The following is a 12912-nucleotide window of genomic DNA, read 5'->3' as shown; positions in this document are numbered from 1 at the left end:
CATCTTTAGGCAGGGCTTGTGGCTTGCGGCAAGTGCTCTGTTCCCAGGCCAGCCCAGAGTTGGGTGGAGAAGGTCAGCAAATGTTTAATGACAGGGAAGTCTGCGCTCCTGTGCTTGAAGGCTCAGGACAGCACAAGGCACAGATACCTCCCCGTCCTCCCTCCTACCCCCGACCCCCCCTCCAGCCACAGAAGGTGGCTCAAAGAACCCTTCTCTTGGTCTTGGATTCCAGCCCTTAGGCCTGGAGGGAGCTTTCCGTGGTGAGGGAATACTAGCAGCGGATCTGGGTAGATGGAGATACTTAATCTGCTGTGGCATGCAGCCTTTAAAGAGTGCCGGCATCCCAAAAGCAGGTCTGGCACACGCTTGTGCAGTTATTTTGAGCGTGTGTGGTACCTTGAGGAGAGTTGCTGAGAACAGTCCAGACCTTGGGCAGGCTTCTCCCTCCCCCAGTGGGTCCAAAGGACAGAAATATGACGCAGGGATTCCTGCCTGCCTTCCTGCTGGAGCTTACCTTGATCACTGGGCTGATGTTAAAATGACTTTGCATTCTTGGAAATAAACTGCTCAGGAGAGAACCGACTGAGTCATTATTAGCCCCAAGGCAAGTGCCCAGAGCTGTGGGTGGCGGAAGGCGCTGGAACCAACCCTTCCTGATGTCCCTGTGGGTCTCCTGTTCCTGGTTAACACTCTCCTGCCTGCAATTTAGGGCCCCTCCCTGATTATGAGAAGGAAAAATTATAGCACCTGTGTGCAAGGGGGTAGTCAAAGATCTGAAAAGAATTTCAAGTAGAGGATTTTTATACTGAAAAGTGAAGGTGTGTCAAGCGCCATTAAGGGAATTTCAACATTTGGTTTTAGATGAAAAGTCAGGGCCGTTTCCAATCTGAAGCGATGACAGTTTGGAGGCAGCGGGGCACATTCTTGGGTCGTCTCCGCCCCTGCCTCAATTTCCCGACCCTGCAAATTGAGGAGTGGGCTTTTAGAGCGTCTTGGCCCCGTATTGTCATGTGTCTCTGTAGCCAAGGCCTTTGGGCCCGGGCGGTTCTGCTTTCTTCCTGGAGGTGTGGAAAGGTGAGTCACTAACCCTGCCTCTCGCCCACATCCTGGGTTCACGAGGAAAAGCCACTTCTGGGGATCCCGTGGGCTTGTTCTAGGTCTGAAGGAGCATGCTGACTCATGCCTCTGCGAGGACCCTCTGGCCCGCCTGCCTCCTCCAGGTGGGGCACCTCGTATGGGGGAAGGGCTTCAGTTACCGGAGTAGGTGACTGTCCAGTCTTGAGAAGGGTTTTACCCTCCCCCTTACCACTCCCCGCCCCCCCACCCCCACTGCCCCCCAAGTAAAAAGACGTATGCTAGCTTTCAGTTTATCTGGTTCTTTCTTGGAGCTGTCCAAGCAATTGAATGTTTGTCCTGGCTGTAAAATCTCTTCGTATGTTGCCTTTGTATTGAGCCATTTCAGTTTCTGGCGCTGCTAAGAGAAGGGAAATCCAAATTAGGAAACCATTGGTGAGTGAACCAGGCTGCAGCCTTGGAAGCAGACAGGTAGGGGTGCTCAGGGATGGAGTGGAGGCTGGTACCCTCATTCGGGAAGTGCTTGCGAGCGCCTGCCTGGTGTGTGGGGGAGGGGTCAGTAGTGGGCAGGGGCGGCTGGAATAAAGAACAGACTCAGATTTCAGGGGCTCATGGGCCCCAGACTGAGCACAGAGCGGCCTTAAGTGTCCATGGCCTTGTGGCCAAAAGGCCATCGTTTCTGCCCAGGGAAAGGGCCAGGAACAGCCTCTCAGCGTGTATGATGTTTGAGCTGCCCCTGATGAATGAGTAGGAGTTTGCCCAAGGACGGGAGTTTCGCAGCAGGACCAGCTTGTGCAGATTCAGAGTTAGGTCAGGCCTGGGTGTTTTTACAGCACAGGATCTCTCTTTGGGAGAGTTTGATGAAAGGAGGGGGTTGCGCTACTCCCCCAACCCTTGTGTACGGCACCTCCAAATGTCTGTGCTAGGGATCTGGGGTGCAGATAGAGGACACAAGCCCTGTTTCCTCAAGGAGCGTTTGTCCATCGGGATAGGTCTGGTTAGGCTGCAGTAACAAGCCTCCGGAGAGGTTGGTAACAGGTTTATTTATAACTCATTCAGAGTCCACTCTGGGCCCGGGTGACTCTCCAGGGCTGGGGGCCTCCCTGGGTGTGGCCTCCCTGGGGACGCTCAGCGCTGGTCCTCTGCATCTCGGCATCTCTCATATTCTCAGCACCATGGCCAGGTGGTTCTTCGTTTCAGGGGCTGTTCTGTACATTGTAGGGCCTCTGCCTTCTACATGCCAGGCGCACTTGCCCCAGGTGTGACAATCAAAAATGCCTTCAGGTGTTGCTAAATGTCCCCTAGAGGGCAAAATTGCCCTGGTTGAGAACCACTCCTAAGCTGAAAGTCTTTTTAATAAAAAGTCTTTAAAAAAAAAGTCCTCTTTTTTTCCCCCTGGTTCCCAGACTCTCTTCACAGCCACCCAGCCAGGTTTCTCTCCAAGAGTGCATCTGGGATGGCTTTGGGGGCCATCTCTGCCCACATCTCCCACAGTTTCTGAGCAATAGAAGGATAGGCTGGAGAGCCGAGCACCAGCCATCGAATGGTTCTATTTGTTTAGTGCACATTTCCCTGGCCAAAGCAAGCCACGTAGCTGTGCCTAGCCTGGTGAGTGTGTGTGTGTCCAAGGGAGTGAGTGCCCAGGAGGAGAACTGCCATACTGGTGGACACCATTAATGGCCACCTTACTAGCTGTTAGCCTAGTAGGGGTCGGCAGCCCAGAGCCAGGCAGCCTGAATGTCAGTGCACCGTGCTGGGTGTGGGGGCTCCAAGGAGGGTGGGAGCCCAGGAGGGACCCTCAGGAGCTGACCTGGGCTGTGGGTTAGGTGGTGATGTTGGTGTGGCATTTGGGGCCGTGGGACCCGAGTGTGCGTCCATGCACAGGTGAGAGAGGAGCCCTGGCCGCCCATTCGGGGAGCCCCGAGTCCTCAGGAAACATTTCGAGGACCCTGCCTTCTGCTGGCCGGGGGAGAGATGGGGGTGTGGGGGGTTTGCCTGCTGGCCTCATAGGGCTAAAGGGCGTTATTCGGGGCTCCTGAAATCTGGTAATTACCAAGCTGGCTGGGGTGCGAGTGATGCCTGGCTTCGCACTTACATAATTACAAACTTCCCATCTCCAAGTGGTTTTTAGCTCTGGGGCAGGTGCAGCTCCTTTCTCCATGCCCACTGGGGGTGGTGGGGGAAGTCCCTGTTTCCAGGTCGATCCCTTCTGCTGTGAGATCGCTGCCAGGCCAACTGGTCAGCCTCCCTCCGCAGCGGGGTTCTCCAGCCTCTGCCATGCCTGAGGGGGGAGGCCGGTGGCTGTGGCCGCACCCGTTGTGAGAAAGCGTTTCTTGCTGAACCCAAGGGGCCCCCTTTTTGGCAAACTTCGCTCTTCTTTGGCCGCTGCTGTCTTCTCTCAGAGCTTCTGGAATTCTCCCAGCTATCCCAGGACTTTTCTTTCCTTGTTGGGCAGAGGGCACCTCTGATGACCCCTCTGATGACACCCCATTGCTGATTTTTCTCCCTTGCTTCTGCTTCTCTTGCCTGTAGCCCTGTGTCTTATACCTGCCCTGGAAAGGTCTGGAAGGATTTGAAATTCCCCAAGAATATGCTCTCCTTGGATGTCTGGGGACGGAGGTCCCTTTTGCAAAGCAGATTCTCCATTCGATAGCCAGCTTTTGGGAAAGCAAGCTTATGAGTGGTGAGGTAGGCTTGCGTCCAAAACTTAGGAATCCAATATTTATCAAGGAAATGACAGTTTTAGATTTTCTTGAGGGATTTTCTTGAGGTACAGGTTTTAGGTAAAATTCTTTTATTATTTTTTATTGTTACGTTTTCCTATAATTTTAGAAGTATTCATAGTATCTATGCTCCTTGTCGAAAATTTAGAAACTACCAGAAAATAAAAAGAAGGCGCACATCGCTTTACCGCTGTGGTGGTGTGCGTGCTAAGTCGCTTCGGTCTTGTCCGACTTTTTGCGACCCTATGGACGGTAGTCCACCAGGCTTCTCTGTCTGTGGGATTCTCCAGACAAGAATACTGGAGTGGGTTGCCATGCCCTCCTCCAGGGGATCTTCCCCACCCAGGGATCGAATCCATGTTTCTTACATTTCCTGCTTTGGCAGGCGGGTTCTTTATAGCTAGCGCCACGTTAACGTTCCAGTTCCCTCCGTATCTGTTTCTCAGACACCCAAGTAGTTAAGTGGCTTAGACATCCAGTTAACTGGATGCTCTGGTGCCTGACAGGCCCTGGAGAGGGTGACAGGGCAGCTTCCCTTTTAGCAGCACTGGGAAGCTTTTCTAGATAAATCCTGAGCTCCTCTATTCCACTTCATCAACTGGTTGATTGACCCGTGTCTACATCAGGCATTTCTATGCCAGACCTTGGAATGCTGGCAACTGTTTTGTTTTTAATTGAAAACGTGTAGTTCTCTAGTTTGGGGGCATGCCTTAGACACATATGGCACAAAACTCAAGAAATGCATGAGGCTGCACAGCGAGGAGGAGGTCTCCTCCCCTTACCTCTCAGACACCTCTGTCCTTGCTCTTGACTGGAGGCTGGGCCACAACTGTTTTCTGGTTCTTTTAGATTCGTTCTGCGTGGCACAAGCATGCCAGGATGTTGTTCTGAACCCAAGTAACCACGTGCGGCCGAGGGTTTGCATCTTGCTTTCTGATAGCAGTATCTTGGAAAGAATGCAGGCCTTCCGGGGCCTGGAGCACTTCCTCGTTCTTTTACGCTGCTGCATAGTATTCCTTTGACCGCATGCCATTTGTTAGCAGCCCCTCTTGGGGGGCTGAGGCGCTGTGGGCTTTTGCTCTCTCGGGCAGTGTGGCAGTTAACATTTGCAGCCCCACACGCTTTGCTTGTGTCTGGGGCGAGGCCACGGGGTTTTCAGGAGGAGCAGTTTACTCAATTGGCAGCAGGCTTGCTTTGTCTTCCCTTCTCTCACTCCCGTCTCCCTCCCTCCCTCCTGCCCTGCCTCCTCCCGCTTCTCCTTTGGTGTCACAATTTAATTTCTGAACTTTCTGGTTAGGACCAGATTTCGGGAGCCTGCTGCTTGGGAAACGAGGCTATTGATACCTTTGTTCTGCAGAAATTCCAGGTGCAGAAGTCTGAACCCCCGCAGGCTTAGAACTTGTTCTCCCAAGTGTGAGGCAGTAGGACGTGGTTTTCCGCTCGCCTCCTTAGGCCCCCCTGTTACGCCTGAGGCCCTGGGGCACGGAGACGAGACTTGCCCCCTTGGTGCCTCTGAACCAGCTGTGCCGTGACCATGCAGTGTGGGAGACCGGCTGCTCTCCGGAGGCGGCCAGGTCTCAGCTTGCTGGTCAGAGTAATGGGCGATCACTGTGCAAGGCACTACGAGCGCTCATTGGGCCTTCCCTCCTCACACCGTGAGCATGTGTGGTGTCCGTGTGGCTGGGTGCACGTGGAAAGGGGAGCTGAGCCCACTCTCTCCTGCTAGAAGCGCCGTTTATCCTGTTTCTGACGCTTTGAGCTGCAGAGAAGCTGTGCCGGCTCCTGGGAGCTCAGCCCCACTTGAGGCTTTCAGTCTGTCCCCAAGACCACTTTTTTTGTTGTGGTTTGTTTCTTTTATTTTATGTGTTCCATCTGTTTTCAAAGTTGGAGTCCTGTTTGTTTTTAGGACGGGGAGGAGGGTGGGAACCTTCTGGGCTATGTGATGTGGACCGATTGGAAGTGACCGCAGCAGCTGGCTTTCTAAGGACATGAGAGCCGCATGCTGGGGTAATTTGGATGCGGAGAGAATTCCCTCGGAGGGAGAAGCCAGGCTGGGCCGGCGCCTGGCAGAAACCCCGTCCACCTGGCACGCGTCATGTGCACGGGAGCCCGTCTCCTCCAGGCTGTCCGTCTGTCTGTCTGGAGTCTCGTCACCTGAGGCTTCTTTCTCCCTCAGCTGTTGGAGGTTTCCATCCAGGCTGGGGGCAGGGGCTGAGCCGGGCGAGGAGACTAAGAGCCTAACCTGGCCAGTCACAGTCACGTGGCAAGTGACGGTAGCAAGTTACTGTTCCTGGTGCTTCTGGGGCACCAGGACCGTCGGGGATGGAGGCGGGGACACTGGGACTCAGAAAGGAACGCCCGGGTTGCGAGCCGATGCCTGAGGCGGCGCAGGTGCCGCGTGACACCATCCGTGCCCCTCCCGTGGGCCCTGGTGGCCCAGGGCGGTGCTGCCGTGTCCAGCCTGACCCCTCGTGAAATCAGGGAGACAGATGGACTTCGGCTGTCGTTCCTTCCAGGACTGCAGAGCGGCTGGCAGTGGGGACCCCGAAAGCATCAGGCGCTGTGGTTTTCAGCTGGGGTTGCTCAGGGCTCCAGGCCCTGGGAGGTGCCGTGGGTGGAGGGGTGGGCGGCAGGCGTGTCCCGCCGTGTGACTCGGTCACCCCTCTGCTGCATCTTACCATCTCACGTGGGGGCCTCCTCGTGCGTTGCTGCTTGGTGCCTGGTGCTTGGAAGGCACTGGGCAGTGCTTGTGGGAGCCGTTAAATGACAGATTCCAGGATTGGCAGGTGTCCCCTCCGCTGTGCTGTGTGAGGTGATGGGTCTGCTTGCCGTGGCCCAGAGGTTTCCCCAGGGCTTTGTGCCTCCCTCAGGCAGTGAGCCCCTTGGCAATGCGAGCCATGACTGTTTCATTTGGATTTTCCCCTGCGGGCCAGGCCGGGCACAGGAACCAACCTCATGTGATGAAGTTCAGGGGGCATCTGGATCCTGGGCAGGTGCAGTTAGTGAACTTGACCCCGACCCTGCTCCAAGGAGGCAATGTGGGTGAGGGAACCCCAGATCCTGACCTTGCCTGGTCACAGCCTCCTCTGAGCATCAGGGGGGTGGGATGGGGGGGACCCCAGCCTCTCTTCTCAGGAAGGTGCACACAGGCCGGGCTGTTGTGGTGTCTGTGGTCCACGTGGGCTCCTCCCCGCAGGTGACAGCCCGCTGCTGCTCCATAACCACAGACTGGGAAGGAAGGGTGCCCCAAGTTCACCCTGCATACACGGGCGGGGAGAGGGTGTCGCGAGTCAGGGAAGGCTTCCCGGGAGGGTGTCTGTCGGAACCGAGTCCGAAGGGCTGGGATGGAGAGTGAGGCCTGGGCTTAGAGTTGCCAGCCGATCCTGTGCGCCCCGAACTGCTTGCAGTAAGGAATGTGGGTGGGCGAGTCAGCAGGGAGCCTTTGTGTGCTTCTGTGGGGATCCAGACCCCAACCCTGGCTCAATGAGTGGGGCAAGTCAGGGGACACGGTCCTGGATTATGGGGGAGACGTCAGGGGCAGGGGAACAAGGTCCAGGCCTCGGAGGATACTGGTGAGGACGGTGGTGGTTGAACCAGGGTCAGAGGGTGGGCGGGGTGTCAGGGGGGCTGAGATGGCCAGCGATGGATTAGCAGTCGGGCAGGACTGGAGGGCCCAGGGGCCTGGTCCTTGTGGGAGGGTGGGTGGGCTGCAGTGGGACGGGCTGAGGCAGACCTGGGGGTGCCCCGGAGGGAGTGGGGTTGGGTGGTTGGCTTAAGGCCATCGGTGGGCGGAGGGTCTTCTTGGGGTGGTTCAGGCTGGAGCTGTGCCCAAGAGGCCCAGGCTCCAGGATTGGAGTGGGGGACGGCTGGCTGTGGGCCAGATGGGCAGGTGCCAGCCAGCCTCCTCTGGGCACCCAGCCTTCTCTCTCAGCCAGAAGGTGGCTCCGAGGACTGGCTGGGAGTTCATAAGCGTCCCCCTCGAGAGCAAGGTCATCCCGGGGACCACGGCCTGAGAGGTGCAGCTGCCGCCCTGCCTCCAGCTGGCTGTGGTGGAGGTGCTGGAAGGGTACTTACTCCCTGCCGGAGTAACCTGTGTTTTCTTTGATTTTCTCCACAGGAAGCGAGGCATAGAAGTCGTGCAGGTGAGTACAGACCATGCCCTCACCGCTGTGCAGGTGGAAGGGCCTGCAGCACTTACCTTTCCTGCTCTCGGAGGAGTCTGGGTGCTTGGCCTCTCTCCACTTGCTCTTGTTTTAACTTCTCTTTCTGTGGAATTGACATGCTTGCTGCCCAGGGTGGACAGGAGTTGGGGCTGGCTGTCTGGGGGGGGGGTTGAGGAATTGCTGTGCTTTGTCGGTGGGGGAGCTGTGGGACCCTGGGTCAGGGTGGGGAGCGTGAGGGGGCATAGCCCCACGTCCCGGTCCTGGGTGCTGTTGTGACCCGTCTGTGCCATCCTCAGGGGAACTCCAGCCCCTGGGTATCTGCCTCAGCTGTTAGCCCTCTGGGGATGAGCCTTCTTCTACCTGGACCATTCTTGTATCATGACCCAAGTGGTGTCATCTCCATAGACCTTTCTTCTCCCCGCCCCAGGGTGCGTCCCCTCCCCCTTGTCAGTCCTTCTCTGCTCTCAGTGGCCGCATCTGATCTTCGAGATGTTCCCCTGGCCCCTGGGGCATGAACTGAGTCAGCAGAGACTCCTGACCCCCGGTGTTGCCTCACTTTGGGTTGGACTTGGATCACGAGGTCACTGGGGCTTCCCTGATGGCTCTGCGGTAAAGAACCTGCCTGCAATGCAGGATTCACAGGAAATGCTTGTTCGATTCTTGGGTCAGGAAGATCTTCAGGAGGAGGAAATGGCAACCCACTCCAGTATTCTTGCCTGGAGAACCCCATGGACAGAGGAGCCTGGCGGGCTACAATCCCTGGCATTGTAAAGAGTTGGACATGACGGAGCACACACACATACACACACGCGAGATGAGCTCATTAGCTGGAGAAGGAAGGATAGTTGGAGAGAGAAGCTCACCTGGGGTGTGGAGCTTGCCCTGTGGGCCCCAAATGGATGACAAGCTCGGACAGCAGCAGTGATGCCAGGAGGCTGGGTCTGTCTGAGAGTGGGGAGGGGTGGGGACATGCCAGGGGTGCCTGCTGGCCAGCTCCGTTTGTCCTGGCAGTTATGACTTGTGGGGGGATGGAAGGGGGCCATTTTTCTCTGCGGGGACATGAAGATGCCCTCAGACCCTTCATGAGGGGCAGGCTGTGATGTTTGCACCAGAGGTTCTGCCTGGCACCTAACAGGTAGTTGGTGAGTCCCAAGGGTATCCTGGTTGGGCTCCCTGTCCCTGCCCAGGGTGAGTCTGCCTGTGTGTGCAGCTTGGCTGGTGGCCCTTCTTCCACCTGGGGCTGCAGAGAGGAGAACCCAGACTAGGGCTGCATCGGGGCTGATGGGAGCCTGCCCACCCGCTAGAATATCTGAGGAAGGCTTTTATACAGCCTGCTGAGAAGTTCTCAGAATCCACCTTGTGAACTTCGGCCCCCATCCCCCTCCCCACACCTGGCAGGTTCAGGGGGTGGTGCCCTCAAGCCGCTCTGCCCCTGGGACCCACGGGGTGGGCGGTGGGTGGGGTGGGGCTGGGCGCCTCTGTCTGGCCGCTGTGGTGTCCGGCTGCTGAGTTCTTCCTCCTGGCCTCCCTCTTCATAGCTTGTGGGTTGAACTTGTCACCCTGAGGCTGAGGTTTGTTTTGGAAGAGGAGGTCGTTTCTGGAAGCTTCTCAGCAGCTGTGTGTTTTTCATCCTGCCTCATCTAGGCTCTGCTGTTCCATGATCTGCGATGAACTCTTCTGTGGACCTCAGTTTCTCCATTCGTCGAAAGGGGGAGGTCCAAAGGATACTCAAAAGTAATGCTTTGAGTGCCGTTTTTGATTGATTAGTAGTGCCTGCCGGAGGATTTTAAAGTCTGTGAATGGCTGAGGACAGGGGTGGATTGGTAATGCCTGCCCGGGGTCCAGCAGCGGGCAGAGCAGGTGCAGCTGTATTCATGTCCTTCTGGAGCCTGGTGTCTCCTGCTCCAGGACACTTTGGCTTAATTTCATCTCTTAGTCATCTTTGATGGTTTCCTTGGAAGCCCCCTGATCCTTTGTAGATGCTGCTGTACTCACCACCAAAGCCTAGACCCGTAGCTGAAGCTATAGCTGGAGGTCACTGTGAAGGGCCAGGTACTTCCTGGAGGCTAACTACAGCCTCCATCAGGGTCCATGCGGAAATTTCTCTCAGGAGCCGTTTTTAGAGGCAATGAATTCATGTGCTCACAAACAGTCGCTGCTTAAAAGGTGAAGAAGTAAGCTCTGTCCCCAGTACCTGATCCCTGTTCATACCAGATCCCACACTATAACCCACTGCGATGCCACCTCTCCCATGGGAAGGGACAGGAGGGGGGCAGGCGGAGGGAGCCCCTGGAGCTTCAGGGTGTGAGGGCCAACTCAGGGGTTAGTGTGTTTGCTTTGCATGGCTTGCCGGGAAGACCAAGACCTTTAAACCATTTAGTCTCTGGGTGGAATGGGAAACTGGAGCCATTGTTTTAGAAGGTACCAGGCAGAAGAAGAGTTGTGAAATCTTTCTTGATGGGTCTGCTGTTCATTTGGGCGATGATTTGGGGGGAGGAAGTGGCGGCTGGGGACCAGCACGAAGGCAGGCTGGACGCTTTCCACGCCAGCATCTAAAAATAAAGCCCACCACCACGCCTCTCTGTTCACCTCCTCCTGGCATCCCTGTGTGTTTGGAGAACTTGAAATTTCAGGATACAGAGTAAAAACTCTTTGAAGAAATTGGAAACCAAGCCACTTGGCTTTTTTTTTGTTTCCAAAATCAGCCAAGCCTCTGTGCAGCAGACCCCAGGCTGGTGGGCCCCTGGATGCTGGTGATGGATGTTTGCCAGTCACTGGGTGGCAGTGATTGAAGAGGAAGCAGCAGAGTGAGCACGCCGCAGCTGCCACTCAGCATTTCCCGTGTCAAGTGCTCTGAAGGGCACGGTCCCACTTTGTGCAGCCACCCAGTGGTGTGAATGGTGTTTTCATGTCCATTTTAGAGATTAGGAAACTGAGGCTCAGAATTTTCCCCTCAAGGAACTGAATTGGTTAAGTTTGTGGAGTTGAATTTCAGTGCGGTTGATTTGTCTGTAAAGCCCATGGTTTTTCTGATAACTGGGTCTCTCCTGCATGTTTATAGATTGCTCTGCATACTACATGTTTTTATACCTGTTGTTACCTGGGCTTTGGCTCCTGTTAATAGTTTTTAAAAAAAAGGATGTTGGGACCTGGGTTCAGGAACCAAGAGTGTAAAATGGTGGTGAGACCTGCACTGTGGGTCCTGGTCACAGGAGTTGTTCTTCCGGCTGTTGAACAGCAGTAGTAACACTACGAGTGCTAACATTGTTGGGCAACACTGTCTACCAGGCAGTGATGCCATTTGCTAGAAGGAAGCATTTGTGTGTGACCTCTCCAAGGCGGGGCTGGGAACGCACTGATGACAGTCAGCCTTGCAGACCCTCGGCCTTCTCATCTGTTCGTTCCCACAGCTGATGTCATGGCTTTTGGTTCTTCCACATTCCGGCCGACACTTCGTATCCTCTGTCTTTTCAATTTTAGACATTTCAGTTCGTGTACTTCGGTATGACCTTGTGATTTCCATTTTCATCTCCCTCAAAATTAATGACGCTCAATACTTCTTCATGTCCTTCTTGTCCATCCGTGTATATCTTCTGTGAAGTGTCTATTCAAATCTTTTGCCCACTTAAAAGTTGTTTTTTTTTTTAATTTTAGGAACTCTTTCTATATTCTAGGTACAAGTCCTTAGATGCAGAAAAAACGTTTGACAAAGTCCAGCGTCTACTCAGCATAAAATCCTAAGCAGTCTAGTGGAAGGAAACTTCCCCAGTCTGATAAAGGGCATTGTGCAAAAATTCTACAGCTCATATCATATGTAATGGTGAAAAAATAAACTTTTCTCCCTGGGTCGGGAATGGTGAAAAAACATTCCCTCCCCCCGGGTTGGGAAGATCCCCTGGAGAAGGAAATGGCATTCTTGCCTGGAGAATTCCATGGACAGAGCAGCCTGGCAGGCTACAGTCCATGGGATCACAGAGTCGGACACGACTGAGCGGCTGATGTTTTCACTACTTATATCCAATATTATATTGCAGGTCCTAACTAGTGCAGTAAGAACAAGAGGAGAAACAAATGGCATCCAGATTGGAAAAAAATAAATTGAGTTTTGATAATAAATTACTGTAATTCTTGCCATATAATTCTGAAGGAATTCAGAGAATTTGCTATGGTAAATCTCTTTCCATCTTTCTATTTATTTGACTAGGTGGTTTCAGCACTATAAAATTTGAAAAATGGAGATAGAATTGATAATAAACTCTGCTTTATTCTGGCAGTAGGTAATAGTCATCTGTGGGTTTGTGAAATAATTTAAAAGCATTACCATTCATCTCTGCTAAGATTTATTTCTAATAAAGTTTAATTTTTATGATTATTACCTATATAGATTTATATTTCTGTATTGATCAATTATGTGCTAATAGTAGTTGTAATAATAATTCAGTCCAGAAGAAAAATTTTGACGGTTAGAGCTTTATGGTTACGTGAAATTAAAAAATTGACATTTATATACATTTTTCTTTTTTGTCTCATAGTATGGTAGACTAATCAATGAAAAAGGCCTTCAAACATGAAATACACTGAAAGTAGAAATGTCTCAGGGATGTGGATTGGAAATTGGAGTTTGAGGAGGCAGAAGGAGCCTTGCTATCTTTCCAAGTGTTTAAGAAGCGTCCAATTCTGTAATTTTAAGATGGATGACGGTGGATCTTGAATTGCTATGGTATTTAGAATTCCACTGGGTCCATTTGAAAGAGACACAGTAACAGTTTTATTTTGAAATGTTAATATTTACAATATGTTGGAAATTACATCCTCTACAAGTATTTAAACTTACGATGAGAAATTTAGATGTCAGCTTGAAAATGTACAAATAGATACAGAGTTTTAAACATTTATTTTGGGGGGTTTGGATTGAAGGCCCATGCTTTAGAGTGTTACCCCGTTTGCTTCCC

The 12912-nt window shown here is 53.3% G+C and overlaps 1 protein-coding gene across 2 annotated transcripts in view; it reads left to right on the top strand.

Moving 5' to 3' along the window:
• Positions 1-12912, top strand: part of ITPK1 (inositol-tetrakisphosphate 1-kinase) — a 157620-nt gene that overhangs the window by 30786 nt on the left and 113922 nt on the right. For both annotated transcript variants that reach the window (XM_070775583.1, XM_070775582.1), the window contains exon 3: positions 7915-7939. In XM_070775583.1, the coding sequence (XP_070631684.1) occupies positions 7915-7939 (25 nt within the window). The remainder of the gene's footprint in view (positions 1-7914; positions 7940-12912) is intronic.

This window comes from Bos indicus, chromosome 21, assembly GCF_029378745.1.
Source record: "Bos indicus isolate NIAB-ARS_2022 breed Sahiwal x Tharparkar chromosome 21, NIAB-ARS_B.indTharparkar_mat_pri_1.0, whole genome shotgun sequence".
Classification (NCBI taxonomy): Eukaryota; Metazoa; Chordata; class Mammalia; order Artiodactyla; family Bovidae; genus Bos; species Bos indicus.
The sequence above is the reverse complement of the archived record's forward strand: the minus strand, read 5'-3'. Positions and strand labels throughout refer to the sequence as shown.